The 23,758-nt window shown below is 47.6% G+C and overlaps 1 protein-coding gene across 4 annotated transcripts in view; it reads right to left on the bottom strand.

Moving 5' to 3' along the window:
- BRPF3 (bromodomain and PHD finger containing 3) overlaps positions 1-23,758 on the bottom strand; it is a 628,641-nt gene that overhangs the window by 337,869 nt on the left and 267,014 nt on the right. For all 4 annotated transcript variants that reach the window (XM_085651054.1, XM_085651053.1, XM_085651052.1 and 1 more), the window contains exon 3: positions 20,244-20,400. In XM_085651054.1, coding sequence (XP_085507180.1) covers positions 20,244-20,400 — 157 coding nt within the window. The remainder of the gene's footprint in view (positions 1-20,243; positions 20,401-23,758) is intronic.

Below are 23,758 nucleotides of genomic sequence, written 5' to 3' on the forward strand. Positions count from 1 at the left end.
AATTATACAGTGTGGCGTCCCTTATTGTGTGTGTTCTCCGTTCCATGAGAGGTGCGTGTTGTATGGTTGCTTTACACACAGGCCTTTGGGTGCCCAGCCGCTCGTGTCACGTTACCGCCATAGGGACTGGAGACCCCAGTTCCTACATTGTTGGCGAGCGGTGGGATTTTAGGACCTGTGACCATACAGCACCCTTCCGTGAAGCGGAGGGCGCCACAATTAAACGCCTATTTGTTCTAAAGCTCTGAAACCATTAATTGCTGCATTTATTAATTCCACTGTCCAGGCTGAGAGTGTAAGAATCCTGGTTAGCTGGTACCTGTCACCCATATCCTAGGAATTTCTTCCTTAGTATCTAGGTCCCCACCTGTCACTATGGAATTCCGGTTAGCTGACCTCGAGGGGTACACTGTAAAGCAACTGAGAGAGTTCCGGCAGGGGATGGGGGTGCCTGGGATGCGGAAGGCCAAAGGACCGGAACTCCGCACCGCCATTAGGGCATGGGTAGAGGCCCACCCAGAAGGGAGAGAGGATGAGGGACAGGAGGCGCCAGACGCACCTCAAGAGGAGAGCGCCCAGGAAGTACTAGACATACTAAATGTAGATGGGTCTGAAAATGTGCGCCCAGGGAGACGTTCTGGGGCCAGTAGTAGGACAGGGTCTAGGAGGAGCGCGTCTCCAGAGGAGTACGAGGACAGGAGGGAGGAGAGGCAGTTAAAGTGGGAACTGGCCAAAATGGAACAAGAAAGAGAAAATAAGAGATGGGCACTGGAGGAAAAGAAGCTGGCGCACGAGCTTCAGCTAAAAGAGTTGGAGCTACGCGCCCTCCAATTGAATGCGTCCAACAAGGACAATGGTGGCAGCATACCTAAAGAGTCTCACGAGTCAAAATTTTACCTACCCAAGGAAGTCATTGCCAATTACACAGTGGGGGACGACATTGCTAAATGGTTGGAGGCATACGAGGTAGCCTTGACTGCCCATGGGGTACCCGAGAGTAATTGGGGAGGTGGTTTATATCGGTATATACCTCCCAATGTCAGGGACACCCTGCTATATTTGGCCAAGGCGGATCAGGTCAGGTATGCCCCCATGAAAGAGGCCTTACTCAAAAAGTTTGGCCTTAACCCCGAGAGGTACAGGCAGAAGTTCCGTGGCAGCCATAAGCTGTCCACACAGACATGGGTGGATTTTTTTGATTATGCAAGAAAGGCACTAGATGGTTGGGTGCGTGGCAGCGAGGCGCAGGACTACCAAGGGTTGTATAATCTTTTTTTACGGGAACACCTCTTGGATAAGAGCTTTCCGGAGCTGCGCCAACATCTGGTGGACCGCAAGTTGATGGATCCCCGTGAGCTTGCGGAGGAGGCAGATATTTGGGTGAGCACCCGGGTGTCTCACAAGGGCCCCGGGGGAGATGGCTCGAAAGGCGGACAGGGTTTCCCCCAGAAGAAAGAGGGGGGGAGATAAAAAGGTGGAGTTCTCGAAAGGTCCCCAAAATAAGTTTGGGAAGGGAGTAGGAACCCCACCCCCGTCCAATTCCACAAGACCCACTTACCCTGACAGGAGTCAGGAGCCTAGGATTGTGCGGTGCTACGAATGTGGGGAGATTGGACACTACAAGGGAGATCCCCAGTGTTGCAAGCGACCCCCAGCCCCAACGGGCGGGAAAAGCCCCGGGGTGAGTAGTATAGCGCTTGGAGTGGAGCTGCCCTTAGATAGGGAAGGGGAGTGGACAGGCCTGACGCTGGTTTCACTCGGGGATAGAGAGGTGGTCCCCGTAGTGCCCCTGCCCCCGAACACTGCTAAATATCAGCAGAGGGTGAGAGTTAACAGGGAGGAGGTGGAGGCTCTGAGGGACACAGGAGCCAGCATGACCACTGTAGTGAGGCGGCTGGTGTCCCCAGACCAAGTAGTCCCCGAGGAGTTCCATCCGGCCGTATTGGCTGACGGCAGTATGAGTCACTATCCAGTGGCTCGTGTTCCATTTGAGTGGGGAGGAGTCAAAGGCCTACTGAGAGTTGCTGTGAGCCCTGCCTTGCCTGTGGGGTGCTTGCTAGGGAACGACCTGGAGCGCACCAAGTGGAAAGATGTCGAGTTTCAAGCTCACACAGAGATGCTGGGATTACCAGGATGGACTTGCGTAGTCACGCGGTCCATGGCTGCCCGGCCTGGAACTCACCCTGGGTTGGAGCCTGGAATTATGGCCCAACCCAACGTCAAGAAAGGAAAGAAGAAGGTGGTAGAAGACGCGCCCCGTGAGATGGATGGGGAGGCCGCAGAGGGGCCCCCGGAGTCCGCGGAGGTGGATGTCGTTCCTGTGGAGGACTTGCCGACCCTTGCAGACTGGCATGTGGGAGGAGGGCCTACCCGGGAGGAATTTTGTCAGGCACAAAGGGCGTGCCCCACGCTTGAAGGCATGCGGCGACAGGCCGAAGCCCAAGTGGCCAGTCAGGAGTTGGGAGGATATGTGTATTGGGAGGATGGTCTCCTATACAGTGAGCCCAGGGTGCCGGTACATGGATCTTCAAGGGCCATAGTGGTCCCCCAATGTTACCGGGCCTTCCTGCTGGAGTTAGCGCACAAGATACCCTTAGCCGGACATCTGGGTCAGGACAAAACCTTTGCACGGTTGGTCCCACATTTTTATTGGCCCAGGATGAGGATTGCCTCAGACACCTTTTGCAAGACCTGTAAGTCTTGTCAGGCAAGTGGCAAGACTGGGACTAAATTGAAGGTCCCTTTGGAACCGCTCCCGGTGGTCGGGACCCCTTTTGAGAGGGTCGGTATTGATATTGTTGGGCCATTGGACCCTCCGACCGCAGCGGGACACCGGTTCATCCTGGTTTTGGTGGACCACACCACTAGGTACCCAGAGGCTATTCCTCTGAGGACCATCACTGCACCGGTGGTGGCGCGGGCACTATTGGGGATTTTTACCCGAGTGGGATTCCCCAGGGTTGTGGTGTCAGACAGGGGCACGAATTTTATGTCGGCCTACATGCAGGCCATGTGGAAGGAGTGTGGGGTGACCTACCGGTTCTCCACTCCTTACCACCCCCAGACTAACGGACTTGTAGAGCGCTTCAATAAGACATTGAAGGGAATGATCCGAAGCCTGCCAGAGGGCTTGAGGCATAAATGGGACGTCCTCCTCCCCTACTAGTTATTCTCCTTTCGGGAGGTCCCGCAGAAGGGAGTCGGGTTCAGCCCGTTTGAGCTGCTCTATGGCCATCCCATTAGGGGTCCCCTCAGCTTGGTGAAGGAGGGGTGGGAGAAGACTTCGCAGAAGCTTCCCCGTGACATTGTCAGCTACATGCTGGCGTTCCGCAGCCAGATGGCCAAGCTGTGGAAGGTGGCCTCCGAGAACCTAGAGGCTAGCCAGACCGTTATGAAGGAGTGGTATGACCGCAACGCTCGGACGGTCAAGTTGGACGTTGGACAGAAGGTGTGGGTTATGGAACCTGGGGAGCTTTGTGCCCTCCAGGACCGGTGGACTGGCCCGTACGACATTGTGGAGCGACGAGGCCAGACCACGTACGTTGTAGACTTGAAAACCCCCCGTCAGCCCCTCAGGGTGCTCCACGTCAACCGCCTTAAGCCGCACCATGAGCGATCAGAGCTTGCTCTCCTTATGGTGACGGATGGGAGCGAAGAGGAAGAGAGTGAAGCTCTTCCTGACCTTCTAGCGGTACAGGAGAAGGATGGTTCGGTGGAAGGTGTAGTCCTCTCCCCATCCTTGACCCCAGAGCAACAGAGGGACTGTCGCATTGTGCTGGGACAGTACGCCTCGTTGTTCTCCCTCACGCCTGGAATCACTCATTTGTGTACCCATGATGTGGACACAGGGGACAGCCCCCCGGTGAAGAACAAGTCTTACCGGCTCTCTGACCGAGTGAAGGATAGCATCCAGCGTGAGGTGGCAAAGATGCTGGAGCTGGGGGTGATAGAACCTTCCAGCAGCCCGTGGGCTAGTCCAGTGGTGTTGGTGCCGAAAGCGGCCCCACCGGGTACCACGCCAGAGCTTCGGTTCCGTGTGGACTACCGGGGGTTGAACTCTGTCACGAAAACAGATGCTCACCCCCTCCCACGTGCAGACGAGCTGGTGGACCGGCTGGGAGCAGCCCGGTATCTCAGCACCATTGATCTGACATCCGGATATTGGCAGATTGCCATGGCCGATGGAGCAAGGGAGAAGACAGCGTTCTCCACCCCCGAGGGCCACTACCAGTTCCGAGTGATGCCCTTTGGGCTCAAAAATGCTCCGGCCACATTCCAGCGGTTAGTGAATCAGGTACTATCTGGTCTGGAGTCCTTCTCAGCGGCCTACCTGGATGACATAGCTGTCTTCAGTAGCACCTGGGAGGACCATCTGCAACACCTCCAGGAGGAATTGCAGGCGCTGCAACGCGCTGGCCTAACAGTTAAAGCCAGCAAGTGCCAGATTGGACAGGGATCTGTCGTGTACCTGGGACACCTGGTGGGCGGAGGTAAGGTGCAACCCCTCCAGGCCAAAATAGAGACCATCTTGGCTTGGGAGCCCCCCAAGACCCAAACAGAGGTCCGAGCTTTCCTTGGCCTCACTGGGTATTACCGCCGGTTCGTCAAGGGATATGGTACCATCGTAGCCCCCTTGACTGAATTGACCTCGAGGAAGCAACCTCTCAAGGTTGTATGGACAGCTGCTTGCCAAGAAGCCTTTGACACACTGAAACAGGCGATGTGTACCGCTCCAGTACTAGCAACACCAGATTTCAGCAAGGAGTTCATTGTGCAGACAGACGCCTCAGAGCACGGCATAGGTGCGCTGCTCCCACAACTCAACACCGAGGGCCAAGATCAACCAGTGGCCTTCATATCCAGGAGACTCCTCCCTCGGGAACGGCGATGGAGCACCACTGAATGAGAAGCCTTCGCGGTGGTCTGGGCTCTGAAGAAGTTGAGGCCCTATCTCTTTGGAACTCACTTCTTTATTCAGACCGACCACCGCCCCCTTCGCTGGCTCATGCAAATGAGAGGCGAAAACCCCAAGTTGTTGAGGTGGTCCATTTCCCTACAGGGGATGGATTTTCGGGTGGAACATCGGCCCGGAGTTGACCACGCCAATGCTGACGGTCTCTCCAGGTTTTTCTGCCTTAGCGATGAGAACTCCCTAGAGGTTGGGTAGCTCTCCCCTCTTTCGGCTGGGGGGGACGCGTGTTAGACCTGTCAGCCCTAGGTTGGTCTCCCCTTCTATTTTTTATCGTGCCTCATTTTTTCCACCCTCCTTTTTATGTTGGACTAGGTCTCCGGGCGCCTTTTCATTGCCCATCAGTGTTAAGGTGCAGGTGTTCCCTTCTCCCAAGATGGCTGCCACAGACCCCTGCTACTGCAGGGTGGTCTTTCATAGTAGCACCCTAGCTGCCAGGAGCTGGCTGGAACCCCACAACAATGTTGCGACACCAGCCCGCCTTTTGGTCCCATAGGTAGAATGGGGAAGCTCCTGGAATGTGCTGGAACCTTCTAGAAGGGAGGTGTGGTTTTACTTTTGCCGCCTTGGCCAGAGGTCACCTGACCTAGGGCTACTTAAGTGAGGGAGGGAACTTTTTGTAGTTAGTTGGCCAGTGGGGTAAAGCAGAGCTGGAGAATCCACGCAGGAGTGTAGGCGGTAGGGCCTAGCCAGGGACTTATGCCTCTGAGAGTGACAGGATTTAGGTGCTGCCTCTTAAGTGAGTGAGGGATCCTGTAAAGCCCACTGATCTTGCCCAGCAGTAGAAGGACCCAGGGAACGTCTGCCCAGCCTGACTAGGAAGGACCTAGTCGTCAACTCACTCCCTACCCCCCTGTAACAGAACCCCTTAAGGGCGCCAGATACATCTGCGCCATCAAGACTTCCTAGAGCAACTGATTGCAGGGACTGAATGCTGAGACTGCGTGTCCAGACTGAACATTGAAACGACCTGCCTAGCTGATCGTGGAATCGCTGAGGATCAACCAGGTCTTAGCGCTGTGACCCCTGCGCCCCCTGACCTGGCCTGGGATCCCCGGCAGCGTGCTCAGTTGAGCGCGGAGCTCCCCTGCTTAATTTGAGCCCCCCTGTGGTGTGGAGGCTGAAGCGCACTCCCCGCTGCGGCCCGGAGGCCGGAAGAGTGCCCCTCATCGTCGCGAGGCCCGAGGAGAAGCCCGGGGCCTCGTCGCTGCCGTCGCAGCTGTGGTGAAGGTGCGTGAGGCCGTGGCCGGCCCCCGTCGCAACAGGATAGCTTGCGGACTTCGGAGCCGGTGTGGACGCCTCCCGACGTCGAGCAAGGTAAGCCCGGAACCTTGGGACTGACCCCAGTGCGCCCCCTACCGGCTGGGAGCCACACCGCACCCTGAGCCCGGGTTCCCTCTCCGTGGGAGTCCCCTGGTCACCACGACAGAGAGACCCCTCCGAGGGATTCGCCCCCTTGTTCCCCACTGACTGTTCAGAAGCTTGGTGCCCCACGGACTGCACCGAAGAGACACTTGAAGCGTGCTTCGCTGCTTACGAGTAACGTTATGTGCGCAGGGTCCGCTCTGAGATATTCCCAGCTTCGCTGCTTACGAGTAATGCTAGGTGCGCAGGGCCCCGCTCTGAAATATTAACTGTGTTGCCGAGTACGAGTAGCGCTATGTGTGCAGGGTCCGCTCTGAAAGATTACACCCTTTGCTAGTTATGAGTAACGCTATATGTACAGGGTCCGTTCTGAAAGATTACACCCTTTGCTAGTTACGAGTGACGCTAGGTGTACAGGGTCCGCTCTGAAATATTGCCAACTTTGATGATCACGAGAAACGTTTTGTTTGCAGGCGCTGCTTTGAATCTTACATGCTTCGTTGTCACGAGTAACGCTTTGTTTGCAGGATCTACTTTGACATGTCACATGCTTCGCTGTCACGAGTAACGCTTTGTTTGCAGGATCTACTTTGACATGTCACATGCCTCGTTATCACGAGTAACCCTTTGTTTGCAGGCACTGATTTGAATCGTTACAGACTCCCTTATTACGAGTACCGCTACGGTGGTAGGCTCCGCTCACCGGAGTTCACTACGCCCTCACCGCGAGTAGTGTCACGCTCACAGGCTCGGCTCAGTTGTCCCATACTAGTGGTAGTCGCCCCCCCTGAGGCGCCCAGGTTACTAGGGACCCACGAAGTCTGCCGGGATAATTCCTGAACTGCATGTATAATTCCTGAACTGCCTGTATAATTCCTGAACTGCATGTACAATTCCTGAACTGCATTTATCTTTAACTGTTGGATAAACTTGAGTATTTGCATAAATTATACAGTGTGGCGTCCCTTATTGTGTGTGTTCCCCGTTCCATGAGAGGTGCGTGTTGTATGGTTGCTTTACACACAGGCCTTTGGGTGCCCAGCCGCTCGTGTCACGTTACCGCCATAGGGACTGGAGACCCCAGTTCCTACAACTCCCAAACAACTCATGGTAATTAATGGCATTAGCGAGACCTATATGAGAGTAGCTGTCACGTGTTGCACTTGTATGAATGTTCTGCTTTTTGTCTTACAGGTTCTAGTCCCTGCTGTCCCTTCCCTTTTTCCCTTTCCCTCACCTGATCGCCTCTGGGCTCTGTAACCTTTTGGTTGGAGTCCGGGGATATCGGGAGGTGGACCCTTGTTACGTCGCCCGGACCCTGAGGAGCTCTGTAGTCCTAACAAGTTGAGGTTGTGGTCATCTGAAGACTTGAAACATTATCAACTAGCGCTTAAGAAATTGAAAGATCTGGTTGTTGACGCTAGGACACCTTGGCTCAAATTTATGAAGACTTAGCTCTCCAATCTTAATCTGACTGAGCTTTGGTATAATCTTTATTTATGCAACAAGGGGATGGTGGAACATCTGAAGAGCAGGTACAGGGCTTTTGTTGATAACAAACATTACCTGACGTTATGCTGAGGTAAGTTAACAGAAAAGTTCTAGAAACAAAATGTGCTCCTCAATTCGAAGAAGTTCTTGACATAATGAGGCGAGATCCCTATAGTTGAAGTTTTGATATGGCATTTTACCTGTGAACAAGCAGAGAAGTATTTGGAGTGTGCTGCCGAGAATATCTCCAAATTGCCCGTGCTGAACATCTCCTCTCCAGCAGCACAATTCATGTTTTTTTGCCTCATATACATGGACTTTAGGAAACCTTTGTTTCTCCCTGCGTGTAGAAAACTGGGAGGGAGAAGTATTGAAAACACCCTAAGAATCTTAACCACAGATAGCACAGATCTTATATGCATTTGCTGCAGCCAACTATTTGTTGTAGCCTGGAGACTAAGACACAAGATTAGTGATTTATGGAGAGGACTCAAGTTATTTCAATAAGCTAATGCTGCGGCTAATTATTTACATGTAGATTGAAGCTTAAGATATATGATAACCATGGATACATTTTCTTCTATCAGATGAGTCTCAAGAAATGTTAACTAAATAAAATTTGAGTCTTTGGGCACTAGACAATCACGATGATGCTGCTTCATATTCGTAGGAATGATCTTAGCTATTATGATGATTTGGTCACTGACTGAATTACTTTGTGATTATCTGTATTTGAGCTTGTTTTCTTTCCTTTAACATTTTTTTAATTCTTTCAATGCCGACAATCTTTAATATTATTGTGATCTTTTATGGCCGTGAGCAGCCAAAATAAAGAAATATTTATTGATTGAACAGCAGCAAGGTGAGGTAAAACGTTGTACTTCTGCAGAGTACTGTGGCAACTGTTACAAATTATATCTTTGTTCAATGTGAATAAAAAAAGATTTAAAACTGAAATAATAAAAGTATTTGAAGACCTAACAGATTTATACACTGTTTGCCCAAAGAAAAGCTCTCAGCCTCTATTTTGTTTGCCAAACTACATGAGTGATACATGGGTAATTGAGGTAGCAGACGAGTTAGTGAGTGGGTCATATACATTTCGATGACTGAACAACTGAATACAACAGTGAGGAAAAAATGTAAGAAAAGGATTATGTTACCCTGTAAGCATCTGTTTGTGGCATGCAGTGCTGTAGATTCATGTGCTCTGCATACTCCTGTCATCTAATGTTGGGTCCGGATGTGTGCAAGTAGTTTTTCTTCAACTAAGTCTCTCGAGTCACAAGGTAAAGTGACTCCTCCTCTCTGTGATATTGCGCATGGGCATCAACTCCATGGTCAGATTGTTTTACCGCAGTCGGGTGAGAAGGAGTGTGCTAGTAAAGAGATGACCATGCATATTATATTGTAAGAAGGTATTGCAACGGCCACAGGTGTTCGAAGAGGAGGGTGGGCACATGTGAATCTACAGTACCACATGCCACGAACAGATGTTTGCAGGGTAAGCAACATAATCCATTCAATGGCATGTGTGGCTGTAGATACACTTGTTATGCACAGACTATCAAGCAGTGCCCTCCAGAAAGCGGTGGCTAACCTGTGGGTGTCGCAGTTGTTTGGAAAAGGTTAAGTAGCACTGTCTGTCCTACATTTGCTTGTTGGCATGCTAATATATCCACACAGTATGTTTAGTGAAAGTGTGTGGGGTTGACCATGTAGCTGCTTTACAAATCTCAGCCATTGGTATATTGCCCAGGAAAGCCAAAGGAGTTCCTATTTTGCAGGTAGAGTGGGCTCTAGGAGGGTGGGCAAAATTCTTTTAGCTTTGGCGTAACATGTTCTATCTACAAATAGCTGATTTTGATATAGGCTTTCCTATGTCAGGGGTTGAAAAGGCCACAAAGAGTTGCTTGGTTTTACAAAACTCTTTAATTCTGTCACCATAGTACATTAAAGCTCTTTTAACATCTAGTGTATGAAGGGCTTCATTCTGCAAACGAATCAGGTTGAGGAAAGCAAACAGGTAATTCAACTGACTGATTTAGGTTGAACAGTAGAAACTACCTGTCGAAGGAATTTTGGGTTAGTTCGAAGGACTAACCTATCTCTGTCTAGTTAGAAGAAAGGTTCTTTCAAGGTTAGTGCCTGGAGCTCACTGACTTGTCTAATAGAAGTGATGGCTACTAAAAAGGCTACCTTCCAAGACAGGAATTGGAGAGGGCAATTATGCAAGGGTTCAAAGTCTAGGGAGTACAATGATGAGATTCCAAGCAGGTGCATGCGGAACCCTTTGTGGAATTAATCTTTTAAGGCCTTCCATGAATGCCTTAATAACTGGTATCTTGAACAGTGATCAGTGTTGTCTGTTTTGCAGGTAGGCAGCTACTGCAGCTAGATGCAAGCGTATTGAAGGGTATGCTAGTCAAGAAGACTGCAAATGCAGCAGACAACGGATAATGTTTTGCAGTTACATCAAACGGGTCAAGTTTATTTATGATTACGGAACTCCGAAGAGTTACACATAAAATCACAAAAATACATGCATATAAACGAATTTACAATTAAACACTCATAGGAAATTTTCCACCCCAGCACGAGATCTGATAATCATAGAAGATATCCAAGGTACTAAAAAACTATCATTTAACAAAATTCCAACAAGCAGCAACAGGTTATACAGAACATAGTATAAAATGTCTTTCATGCCATCTGTGCAAGAACTTAAGAAATATATATTAAATAGAAAAAAATTATTTATATACCACAGAATAACAATAATTCAATGAAGATAATACCATACTTTCAGACTTCCATACAGGATTCCGTCCAGAAAGAGGCACAGAATCTGCCCTCCTTGCCATTTGGGATGACTTGAACACAGTTGACCGCAACAAGGTTGCTGCACTACTTCTCTTGGACATCTCGGCTGCCTTTAACACAGTTGACCATGACACTCTGATACAAAGACTCTACAAAGTCGGCATAATGTCATCCATACCCCCTTTCTCGGACAAAACCGAACTTCACAAAAGCAGGCGTTCCTCAAGGCTCTATCATCTCGCTCACGCTATTCAACATCGACATGAAGTCATTACAAGCACAGATCAATCAATTTCACCTCACGTGCTATAACTATGCAGACGACAGGCAAATACTCCTTCAACTTGAATGCCCCAAAGACACTGGAAACCCGCCAATTTGTAGTTGTCTCAGAGCCGTGGATCAGTGGATGATGTGGAGCCATCTCAAATTGAATGCCTTCAAAACGGAAATACTCACGAGTAGCGATGGGAAACATGACCCGCTTGCCGCGTGGCCTGATGATCTGGAAACACCTCCTAAAGTATAGAAGGAAGTAAGAAACCTCAGAATGACCATGGACTCCAAGCTAATAATGACTATCCAAGTGGACAAATTAGCAAGATCATGCTTTGTTACTATAAAAATTCTGCGACGAATCTTCCCCCGTTTGGGATTTCCACACAGGGTCCAGGCTATCATCTCCCTTGTTCTGTCCAAACTTGATTACGCCAATAGCCTCTACTACGGATCACCTTTAACAACCATGAAAAGACTACAACGGATTCAGAACTCGGCTGCCAGACTACTCTTACATTTAAAACCGCAAGACCACATCCCCTCTACTTTGAAAGCCCTGCATTGGTTACCGGCTGCCAGAAGAGCCACGTTCAAGCTGTTCTTAATCACCCACACAGCAATACATGGAACGGGACTGCTCTTTATCAGGAATAAAATCAGCAAACAAATTCAACAAAGGAACCTCTGCTCTAGAGTAGCACCTCGCCTCAAAATCCTAATGTACAAGAAAAAAACATGGGTGGCAAATCCTTCTCTGTTCAAGCAGCTAAACTATGGAACTCTTTACCCCCAACATAAGACCCAAGGATAACCACCTTATCTTCAGAAAACTACTCAAGAATATGCCCCACATAACCACCATACGCAAACAGAAATGTACAGCATATCCCTCTGTATAGAAGTATTTATTTAGATTATAGTTGTGCACCTATATATGTGCAATGATTTGTATAAACATGTAGAGTAATTATGTTTTAAAAAAATATAGATATTCATTAGTTCTGCTAACAAATGTACATATTGCTAATAGTTACATTATTATGTTTTTAACATGTATATAAGTGACTGCATAAATAAGTACATCTTTTATCAGAACTATTTATCTACAATTGCTTCACTATTGAATTAAAAACAATGTTTTTTAAAATTAATTTAAAGTACAACAACACTTGAAAACCAGAGTCTATTTAATGGATTTTGTTTTTAACATTCTTTTTATATTTAATGCATCTTTAACCTACATATACTACCTTCCTTTTTGCATCTATATACCTTCCATGCACTTATGGATCTATGTAGTTATTATTTTCCTTCTAATTCAGCATATCCAATGCGCTATCCTATTTCTCACCCTATACCGTTCTAAATATATCGTCTACCTCAACTCTCTGACACATCTCAAACCTTTTTCAACTACTCTATCCAATGCACTTCCCTATTTCTCACCTTATACCTCTATCAATATATCCTCTACCTCCATTCTCTCATTCATCCCAAACCCCAAATCACTACTATGATCCTCAAAATAACCCTTTCTAGACTCTTCCCTACTCTACCCCTCCTTGCATCATCCCATATCTCTTTTACTATTCTGATCTCCAAAAACAAGCCTTTCTAAAGCCTTCCCTCTGACTCTTCCCCTTTCACCTCCCTTTTACTTATCCCAGGCCTCCTCCTCCTGCTATGAGCTCCAGAACAAAACAAAAAGTTCTAAAACCTTTTCTCTTCTATCCCTCGACTATCCTTTTTAATCCAAATAACGGACTAGCATGTCCACCACTCAAACTGATTTAATATTTCACTATATTAATTCACCACTAATCCTTTATGGATTCCGAAGTAGCGTGCTACTCGCCGGAAAAGCGCTTCAACACCTCATCAGGGGTAGCAAACTCTATATAAACACAAACCTTTTTCCCTCTTCTATACCTCCACTATCCTTCTCAATCCAAATAACTGACTAACATATCCACAACAACAATTACTTTCATATTGCACTATACTAATTCACCACTAATCCTTTATGGGTTCCGGAGTGGCATGCTACTCGCCGAAAAAGGGGTAGTAAGCACTATAAAATGCAATTGAAATACAATAAAACAATACACACAAGTAACACATACAAAATGAAAAAAAGCACATAGGGAACCCTATCAACCTTGACAACAAACGGGTCAATGTGTTTACTACGGCAGTAGGAAACACATTTTTTCCACTTCGCCGGGTAACACGCCCTGTTGTGGGTTTACAAGCGCCTCTGAGAATGGACATACATTCTGGTGGGAGATTTAGATAACTGAATTATATTACCTCGGGAGCCAAATCGTAAGATTGAGTTCCTTTTGATTTGGGTGCCTGACAGATCCGGGTTGAGGGGAAGCGTCACGTGTGGCACTACTGAAAGCTCAAGTAGTGTGGTGAACCATAGATGTGGAGCCCAAGAGGGAGCTTTTAGAAGGAGGGTGAAAGATGTTTGCTTAAGTTCTGAACCACAAACAGAAGAAGAGAGACGGGTGGAAAAGCGTAGGCAAATATCCCTGACCAGTTCATCCATAGAGCATTGCCTTTGGATAATCGATGTCGGAGCCTGGAGGCGCAGTTTGGGCATTTTGCATTGTCTGCGTGTGCAAAAAGGTCTATCTGTGGAAACCCCCACAAGTGGAAGTATGCGAGGAGGACTCTGGGGTGGAGTTCCCACTTGTGGACTTGTTGCAGCATCCTGCTTAGGAGGTCAGTGAAGCACTTGCCTGTTCCAGGGAGATGTTCTGCTACCAGAAAAATGTTGTGACATATCGTCCAACGCCAAATAATCTGAGATAGGCGTGATAACTGTAGAGAGTGTGTGTACCCCCCCCCCCCCCCCCCCTGTGTTTGTAATTAGAACACGGCTGTTGTGTTGTCCGTTCAGAATAAGACATCTTTGGCTTTCAATGCTAGGTGAAGTGCTTGAAGCTTTAGGTAGTTAATGTGGAGATTCTGGTGTTTGTTGTCCCAGAGACCCTAAGCTGTGAGATCCTATAGATGTGCACCCCGTCCTGTAAGGCATGCGTCTGCTGTGAGAATGACTTGGGGAAGAGGGTTGAGAAGCGGCCTACCTTTTGATCTTCTAACACAGCAGATAGTGAGGTGTACGGTTATCTATCAACACTAAACTTTGTAACTGACCCTGTGACTGAGACCACTGATTCGCCAGACATTCCTGCAGTGGACATATATGTATTCTTGCATGTGGCACTACTGCAAGACAAGACATCATGCCTAGAAGTTGTTAAACTATTCTGACTTATGTGTTGACTGGGGCGATATTGATGTAGAAGCACTGCGATGTTGTGAATCCTGACTGCATTTGGGTAGGCTAATCCCAACTGTGTGTTGAGAATAGCTCCTAGATAAGGCTGAATTAGTGACGGCTGACGGTGTGATTTTTATATATTGATTGTAAACTCCAATTGATTAAGAAGATGTATAGTGGTTTGAATGTGTTGTAGGCACAACTGAGAGTACTGGCTTTGATCAGCCAATCGTCCAGATACGGGAAGGCATGAATACTCTATACTCTGTCTGCGTAGATGTGCTACAACTATCGCTAGACATTTAGTGAACACCCGGGGTATGGTAGTGACTCCGAATGGAAGCACTTTGAACTGATAATGTGTTCCTGCTATGACGAACCTGAGGCATTTTTGGTGAGCTGGATTTATCCGGATGTTAAGGTAAGCATTCTTTACGTTTAGTGCAGACATAAAGTCGCCCTGTTGTAATAGAGGAATCACATCCAGAAGAGTTACGTATCCTGTACCTTGTTGTCCTAGAGGAACAGGCTCTATGGCTCCTTTTTGCAAAAGAGTATGTACTTGTTTGAGGAAGGTTTGGTGGTGTTTGGAAAGTATGTGAAAGTAAGCGTCCTTTAAGTTTAGTGCAGACTTAAAGTTGCCCTGTTGTAATACAGTAATCACATCCTGAAGAGTTACCATGTGGAAGTGCTCTGAGAGGATATATTGATTTAACAGTCGGAGGTCTAATATGGACCGAAGTGAACTGTCTTTTTTTTGGAATGAGGAAGTATAGAGAGTATACGCCTGAATTTTGTTGTCCTAGAGGAACAGGCTCTATGGCTCCTTTTTGCAAGAGTGCCTGTACTTCTTGTTTGAGCAAGGTTTGGTGTTGTTTGGAAAATATGTGCCTGCGAGGTGGGATGTTTGGAGGTGTTCTGATAAGCTCCAGACAATACCATGTTGGATAATATCCAACACCCACTGGTCTGCTGTAGTCGTCCCAGGCAGGTGTTAAATAGTCCGGGTGAATGAAAAATGAGTCCCAGTTTTGAGAGGGAGGATGTGGTGCGAGGGGAGGCACCTCTTCTATGCCCTTTGGAATTATTCCCTCTATATGTGCTTGTGTAATATCACCTTGACCGGGAGGTGTGATGCTCTTGCCAATAGGAATAGGTAAAGGCATCTAATGATGTTATCTTATTACCCTGTTTGTATGGGGGGCACTGAAAAGAACCACAAGGAGTGGGGGTCTGAAGCGTCCCCATTGACTTGGCAACCAAACAGATGTTGAGCAAAAGGAACCTTAAGGAGTGTCTGCGGTACCTCTGGCTTAAAGCCAGATAGGCAAAGTAAAGCATGTCTACTCAGCAGTATACTTGTATTTATGTCCCTGGCAGCTGTGTCCGCTGAGTCGAGGGCATATCTGATCAAGCTGTTTGAAAACAATTTGGTGGCTTCTTTTTGGCGTTTTGTTTTTCCTCAGAGAGATATTCGAGGAGGTCCTCCATCTCATCCCAATGGGTCCAGTCGTACCTCGCCAGCGACCCCTGGGTAATGGCAATTCACCAATGGGCGCTGCCTGTGCTGCCACCATTTTCCCCGGAGCATCAATGAGTTTGGACTCTTTGTCGGGTGGAGGGGCATCTGCTGATGTCTGAGAGTTAGCCCTTTTGCGGACATTAGATACAACCAGCAAGTCTGGGGTAAGTTGGCCTTTAATGTAAGGTGGATCAGAGGGTGCAGCTTTGTATTTTTTGCCTACTCTTGGTGTAATAATACATGTCCATACCAGATCTTTAGCATGGTAAGATATTGGCATGCCCTAGTAGTAGAGGAGAGTGTTTCAAAGAGGATGTTCTCCTCTATGAGAACGTTGTGCAAGGGGACCTGGTGATACATAGCTTCCTTAACTAGAAGTTCCTGGAAGGATGTTGCATCATTCGGGGGTGATGGCTTAGCTGTGTAAAGGTCTGGATCATAATCTACGGAGGGGTCAATGAAGTAGCTAGCCTATGAGTCTGTGGGCTGCTCACCATCATCTGCCAGTATCAGACTGTGGGGAGCCCTGTGGAATAATGTCTCCTGTATCACTAAGAGAGTTATGTCATGAAGGAGGTGGTGGTGATGGTGAGGGAGATGTAGGATGTAGGAGGTGGTAGAGGTGAAGGAGAAGCGGGCAAAGGTGGCTGTATAGGACTGGTTGCAATGTCCTTTTTCTGTTTCATAGGAGGATCAGGTAGATCAATAGCCTCCTCAAATGCAAAGCTGACTTTTCAATGAAGTAGGCACTGATCGTACTGTCTTTGCCAACATCTGACCATTCTTCTGCTATGGATCGAGCCTCTCTTTCGTAGTTTCAAGGATTGGTTCTGGTACTGAAATGGATGGTGCTGAACTTGATTTTTGTTTCGGCGCTGAGGAGGACGGTGCGGAAATAGCGGAGGACTGGGTGCTCGGAGCCGATGTGTTGAATGGTCTGCTCGGCACTGAGATTGGTCGGCTCAATGAGGAAAATGTCAGCTTGGCTTTCGGTGCAGGGCCATACTTAGCAGATATTAGGTGCCTTCCATGGCCTGTCGCCAGTGGTGGCCTGGGAGCCGTAATTTTGGTAGAAACTGAATGGCTCTTAGTGAGTTGGACAGGAACATGGGTACTCACTGTGCGCTGTCCCTAAGGCAAGTCCTGCATCTGTAGGCCAAACTATTTCAGGTTCGGATGCGGATTCCAATATGGAAAAGGCCTCTTCCTCTGCTGCCGGAACCTCGTGCAGTTCCTCCTGCATCTATTCGACATCGTGTTGGCCAGAGATGTTGCATCTCTTTTCCAGATCTTGGTGCTTCATCTCTTTCTAATGCGCCCGATGGTCCTGCAACATTTTTTTCAATCTAAGATCAGCAGGCCTCTCAGTGTTCCTGGTTGCGGTCAGGAGACAGGTTGCAAACCTGATAGGGGTCTGCATGTGGGTATTTTGCGTGGCAGTTGGGGCAGAATGGAAACGGAGTTCGATCCATCAGCAGTGCATCATTGGTTGAAGCCAATGAGACAAACAAGGCCCGAATGGAGATGGCCCAAATAGGCGAGGCGTGAATGTCACAACTGGAGAACGTCAAATTAATGATCAAAGGACTGTTTCTGCTTCTTCTGTTTACAAAAGGCACCGGTGTAACGCGAACGGAAAAAATATCGACAGGGGTAGAGATTAACAATGCACTGAAAATGGTCTTGAACCGGAGAACGAATAACACATCCGATGACGGAAAGAAAACAATCTAACAATGGAGTCGATGCCCATGTGCAATATCACCAAAATGAGGAGTCACTTTACCTTGAGAGACTCCTTAGAAGAAGAACAAGTTGCACACATCCTGACCCAACACTAGATGGCAGGAATATGCAGAACATGTGTATCTACAGCCACACATGCCATCGAACATATAGTTTTCAGTCAAGCAGTTTTGAAAGTTGTGGGCAGCGATGGGAGAGAACTGCACTAAGAAGTCCACCAGAGCTCGACAATGCCTTGTGCATTGTTGTTCTCATTATATTTGTTACCTGGTCATTGTGTCTGTGTCTTGTGTTACTTGCTTCAATCTCTTGATGAGCAAGGGTAAATTATGTGAATTTGTATCTATTAAAGCTACATGGCAACAATATACTGTTTAAGCTGTACTATAGATTGAAAGTGGATTGGTTTGAAGGTGTACTTTAAGAATGTGCATTCCTCCTCTAAATTTCTTCCTGTCTCTGTCTACACAGTAATATGGTGTGAAATTACATACTGGACTTCATCCAGCTTACCAAAGGTGACTGTAGCTTTTCTGTTCTTACAGAATAATTTCTGGATCACTTTTGTCCAGTCTAAACAATATATTTTTGTAATCTAACAGTTTCATGTCCTAAGGCTCCAGTTTGAATTAATACTGTGATGTATAGCTTGATTTACACCTTGGTTATGAATGCCAGATGTGGATGTATGTGAAATGAACTGATCCTTGTGAAATTGTATAAAATGTGCTTCTGTTGTTATAGAGCATTATTCACTGTGCCTCCGTAGATAAGTTAAGCAATCATTCTTGTGACAGGCATCCTTTTACCCTACAATATACAGGCATGCCTGTAACCTCAGGATCCACACCCACAAAATTCACAAAGCCTAGGTCCATGTGTGGGCGTGTGACTTTTCCTCATTTTATTACTCACATGATCAGATGGGCTTGGTTTTGACTTTAACGCTATGACCATTATCTACCAGTTGTACGCACCATGGCTGTTTCAACAGTGTCAGGCTATTGGTGTCATTGTAATGGAATACTTCTGCATTTAAGGTATCAGGACTAATAGTGGAAAGTTCTAAAACCTGAACCTAAGGCTGTAAGGATCATTCCCATGGATCACTTTTTTGTACCAAGATTCATAAGCCTAACATTTTTGTTCTTCATTGTGGAAAACTTGTCAACAGAGTGAAATGGAACATTATCCATTTCATACTGATACAAATATACGTAGGGACAACGAATGGGTGTACAGTGTTATTTCCCACTCAGATACGTGCTGTACCATTACGGTGACTGCATCTTGAAGATAAATTACCATAGGCTGTGTGCCTCTTTTGGCACCAGTAGGGACTATGGGGTTGATTATGATGGTGCAAGGACCGCCACCGCCAGCCATGTGGTGGCAGTCCTTCCGTACGCAAGTTTCCCCCTGCCAAATTAGGATGGCGGGGGGAATCTCACCGCGAACGTGGCTGTCGCAAAGACTGTCCGCCACGGAACCGCCATAGGCAATCCTTAGGATTGCCTGGCGGAGTGGTCTTCACCGGTAAAATGGCGGCGGTGCCTAGCAGGCACCGTCCGCCAAATTATGATGATGGCTGGAGACAGCTTTTCCACAGTGGTTGAACCGCCATGGAAAGGCTGGCGGGGATTGGGGGCCCGTTGCGGGCCCCTCTTGTGTTGGGGGAGGTGAGGCTGCACTTGGGGGGTACCCATGGTACCCCACTACATTTCACAGCACTACGTGGCAGGCACCGTGTGGTGTCTGCCACGTAGTGCTGTGAATGCACAACATGGCATTTTAGCATCGTGGTGGATGCTGCTGTCAGTAGCAACCACCGAAATGTTAAAATGCAGGATCCGACTGCCTCTGTGGCGGTCGAATTCAGATCCGGTGTGCGGGATCGCCGCATGCATGGTGGACGCATGCATGGTTTACACCAGGATGGCGGATGGACTCCAGTCCATCCACCATCCTAATGAGCCTCTATGACTCCCTATACTAGAATGAAGTAATTTGATGATGATAAAGGTAAGGACATTCATAAAGCACACAATATGGAAACAGCACTAAAGGTTTATCATTCTGATGCCCATAGTATAGTCATAAACCAAAACTTGAAAAAATAGCAGAAAATTTGAATTTTCAAAGCTGCTTTGGAGGTTCCAGTGCATATTTACTACTTGACTGTGTCATTAAAAAAAACTCCAGCAACTGTTGGCAGCTAGGTAAAAAACTGTAAGTCACTGAAAAACTTCTTTAGTGAAGTGGTAATTTACCTGTGCTCATCAAGAGATTGAAACAAGTGGCACAAGACACAGACAATGTATTTACTTTTTCTGCTTAATGACAAGGGGACAGTGAAGTTAACTTTGAATAGGTTTTTAATTTAGAGCATTGGTAATATGAGTTAGGCATTTTCAAATAGGAAACACAAATAAAATGTAGTCTGTAAGACCCATTCTAAATATTTATATTTATGAAGTGATCAGGGATCTTGATCGTTCAATCAGCACATGACTGGGACTATTCAAATGCTTTTGACTGCTTATAAATAGCCCACAATGGAGAACCTTTGTTGGAAAAATGTGGATGCTTAACCACCCACCACTCAATCCAGAGTGTAAGAGATCCCAGTCTACTGCACTCTTGAACAAACAACAATTTAATTCTACCGACGTGCAAAACAAACGTAGATGTCACAATTTATTCAACCAATGTGTCCACAAAGACCTAGATGATCCTAATTGGAAGTGCAACACTACCTGTTCAGCATTTCTCTGGGACTGCAGATGAGAGTGCAGGCGCCGAATCAATGGGACACAGTGTCGTGATTGTCTCTTCAGCAGCCAATAGCTGTGTAGTCGCTGCATGAACTGATTCTTCTTCTGGAGAGAAATCCCACTAAAGATTTTACTTAACCTAAAATGAGTTGAAAGAACACCAAGATGAGAGATGACCAATTCTATCAATAATATACACTCTGTTATCCCTTAACACTCTATGAACATATATGTATACATTAGCTGGATATACTCTCAGACCTTCACATATGTAAGTCAGTTATATTGTATTCTAACATTCGATTTATAACATATCATAGTACAAGGGTGCTCTCATGGAGCCATATCACCCACCCACCTTGGGTGAAAATATGCTAGACCTACAACCGCAGTCTAGCCCGAAATGCAAGACAAATGCACCAAAGCAGATCAAATTCCTGCTACTTTTATCCTTATACAGTCAAGAGACAAGAAGAACACAATCAATTGAATAGACTTCTAATTTCAGCTTCCCAAGAAGTGATTCACAGTAGTAGACGTATCAGATTATTTTAGTTTATTCCATTGTAGACAAAACAAAGGCAGCCAACGCGCGTTTCGTCCTCCCAGACTTTCTCAAGGCTGCAAATTGTATGTAAAAAAGTGTATGTCAAAATGTATTTGTTTACAATAATAAATACAGAATTGAAAAACATTGTGCCTTGTTTTAAGTGAAAAAATAATAAGTGCACAGTCCCAGCCACCGTGCTGCAATTTTAAGACCACACTTAAAAAGAAGCAAAGCAAAAGAAAAGTGCTACAAGGAATAAAGGGGGAAAGGTAAAAGATAAAAAGACACCTCTAGTGATATTTAGTGCTCTAAGGCACATGCCACATACAAATGTACTATGACCAGTGTAAATCGTGAATAAGGGGCTTTTATTTCCTCCATGTCATTAGTATGAAAATTGAGCAAATAATTATATAAGAGGAAAAAGGGAAAGTGTAACCAATACAGTAAGTTAAAATCTATTATAAACAAGGTGTTATTATAAATAAGGTGAGACACAAGTTGTGTCTCACCTTATTTCAAGATTGACAATAAGAAGTCCTTCCAGTCTAATGTATTAAAGAATCCAAAATGTAAGCAGAGTACAGTCTTTTTCCTTTTAAAGAAGTTGTATTACATGCCAGTCTGAAGTTAGTCTAGCCACTGTGGGCAAAAGAAGAGAGAAGATAAATGCTATATTTAGAGGACTCAAAGATGAGAAGAGCTGTTTCACGAGTGTCTCATTGGATAAATATGCTGGTAAAACGGGGGGGGGGGAGGGGAGGGGGCGTGCTAGAGGGCGCAAGGTAAGATGGCCGCCCTGTAGAGCTGCTCCGCCAGCTGAGCTTAAAATCCGTCAATTATCATTGCCATCCTGCCCTGAATCCTGCTGAAACCGACAGCTACAGTGTCAAAAAGAACGGCGGACTGACCTGGTTGAGCACTGTGGGCCGGAAGATCACCGCTACTGAGAACGCAAGCTGGGAGGCTCTGGGCTGGCGCCGACAGCGTGGCGGTTCGGGACGCGCTCGGATTGAGCGACTAAGGTAGGCCGCGGCACTGGTGGCGGGCTGGGAGTGCCGGGGTGTGCTTGGCTCCCCGTGCCTGGTGTTTAGAGGGCGGTGCAACCTGGGGAACTGGTGGATGCCCTCCTTTTAATCGCTGCGGTGGTTGGAGGGCCGCGCCGCCTCCGGTTCTCCATCTGTGCGGCCTATCGACGCCGGGCTTGCGTAGGGGGCTGAGTTGTGTCCTCTGGCCTCGCAGCCGGCTGGTGGGCTGGCCTGCTTGAATGGCCGCTGTGTCCTGGACTGCGTTCCCGTGTACCTGTGCGCTTAGCGCTCACCCTATAGGCTGACCTGCTTGCTGCATCCTGTGGCGACGGGCCTCCGTACTACCAGAGAGGGCCTCCCTGTTGAGCTCCATACAGCGCACCTGTGGTGCTGGGACCCTCGCTTTTCTTCTGTTGCTGTCCGCGGCTGTCCGGTTCTCTGAGCGACCCTCCAGGGACCTTCATTGACGGCTTGACCCCCCCCTCGTATCGGCGCTTGCCCGCCATCGTCCCTGCAGTTTGCGCCTGAATGCGGTGTGCGGCTGTGGCGTGAACCTGTTCTTGTGGCTCCCACTGTGGGGGGCGCGATAATGCCTGCCTGATCGCGCCATCCTTTTCATTTAGCATGAGCCCTGCATTACGTTGATGCTCTTCAAGTCTGGGCCTTGGTCGCACTGTGGCTGGGTTGGCCTAGCTATCATCAACGTGGAGCTAAACAGCGAAGACACGAACTCCTTTTTCGCTCAGCGGGGGGCTGCTTCCCAATTGTGGCACTGAGGGGGCCTGTGTTGCGCTGCTACACTTGTGCACTGAGACATACTGGGCTGCGCTTACGACATGGGGAAAAGCGAGCGTAGTCAACCGCGCCTCACATTCGAACCCCGGAAAAGCGGCAGAGCCACTCAGCACGCGGCCTCGGACTCTGAGGCGGACCCTCCCAATGAGCACCTCACTAACATCGACAAAACCCTTCTTGCTGTGCAGGCCAGCTTGCAGACTATTGATGGAAAAATCGACCATCCTAACCTTCGCATGGATCAGATGTCGGCTAAATTAGACAAACATGCACTGCGGCTGGGGGAGGCTGAGACGCGCATTTCGGATGCTGAGGATGGTTTACAGCAGGTCATGAACAAGGCGGCCTCTATGGAGAAAGTCCTAGCTGTTATACAGGCTCGTAATGAAGATTTAGAAGCCAGATCGCGGCGCAACAATGTGCGCATTACGGGCCTGCCAGAATCCACGAACACAGGCCGCATTGAGACCTTTGTGGAGAAGCTTTTGCGGGACATCTTCGGAGCAGAGCAGTTGTCCCATGTTCCCAGGCTGCACACCCCCCTCCGGATGCCCCACCTCGCCCCATAATTGCTCGCCTTGTAAACTATAGAGACCGGGATGTGGTGCTCCGTTTGGCGAGGGAGAAGGGTACCATCACCCATGAAGGGAATACTCTTGCCTTTTACCCGGACTTCACTCTGGCGGTACAGGAGGCCCGCAGGGAGTACCAGCCTGCCAAGAAACTGCTTCTTGCTGCGCGCATACCATACGCCATTGCGCGTGGAGGACAATGGAAAATACAAATTTTTCACCTGCCCGAAATCAGTTTGGATTTCGCCAAATCTGTTTCCTGTGCAACCGGTCTCCCAGGCACCAGAGGGTGACAAAGCTACTGGGCCTGGTGACATGGCCAATGGACAGGGCTGACTCTGTTTCATAAATGTGGGTGCGGTGTAGCATCTCTGGTTCTTCCTTTATTTTTTGTTGTGTACTATAGTTTGATCTTAGAAAGGCCGTGGGTATTTGACAGTATGGCATGAGTATGGGGAGTACTTAATGTCTGTTTAATTACAATAACCCGACTTTTCTCCCTAAGTGTACTATCCATGGCAAAATGTTGGGGGTTCGCCACTTATGTTAATG

Source organism: Triturus cristatus, chromosome 1_1 (assembly GCF_964204655.1).
Source record: "Triturus cristatus chromosome 1_1, aTriCri1.1, whole genome shotgun sequence".
NCBI lineage: Eukaryota > Metazoa > Chordata > Amphibia > Caudata > Salamandridae > Triturus > Triturus cristatus.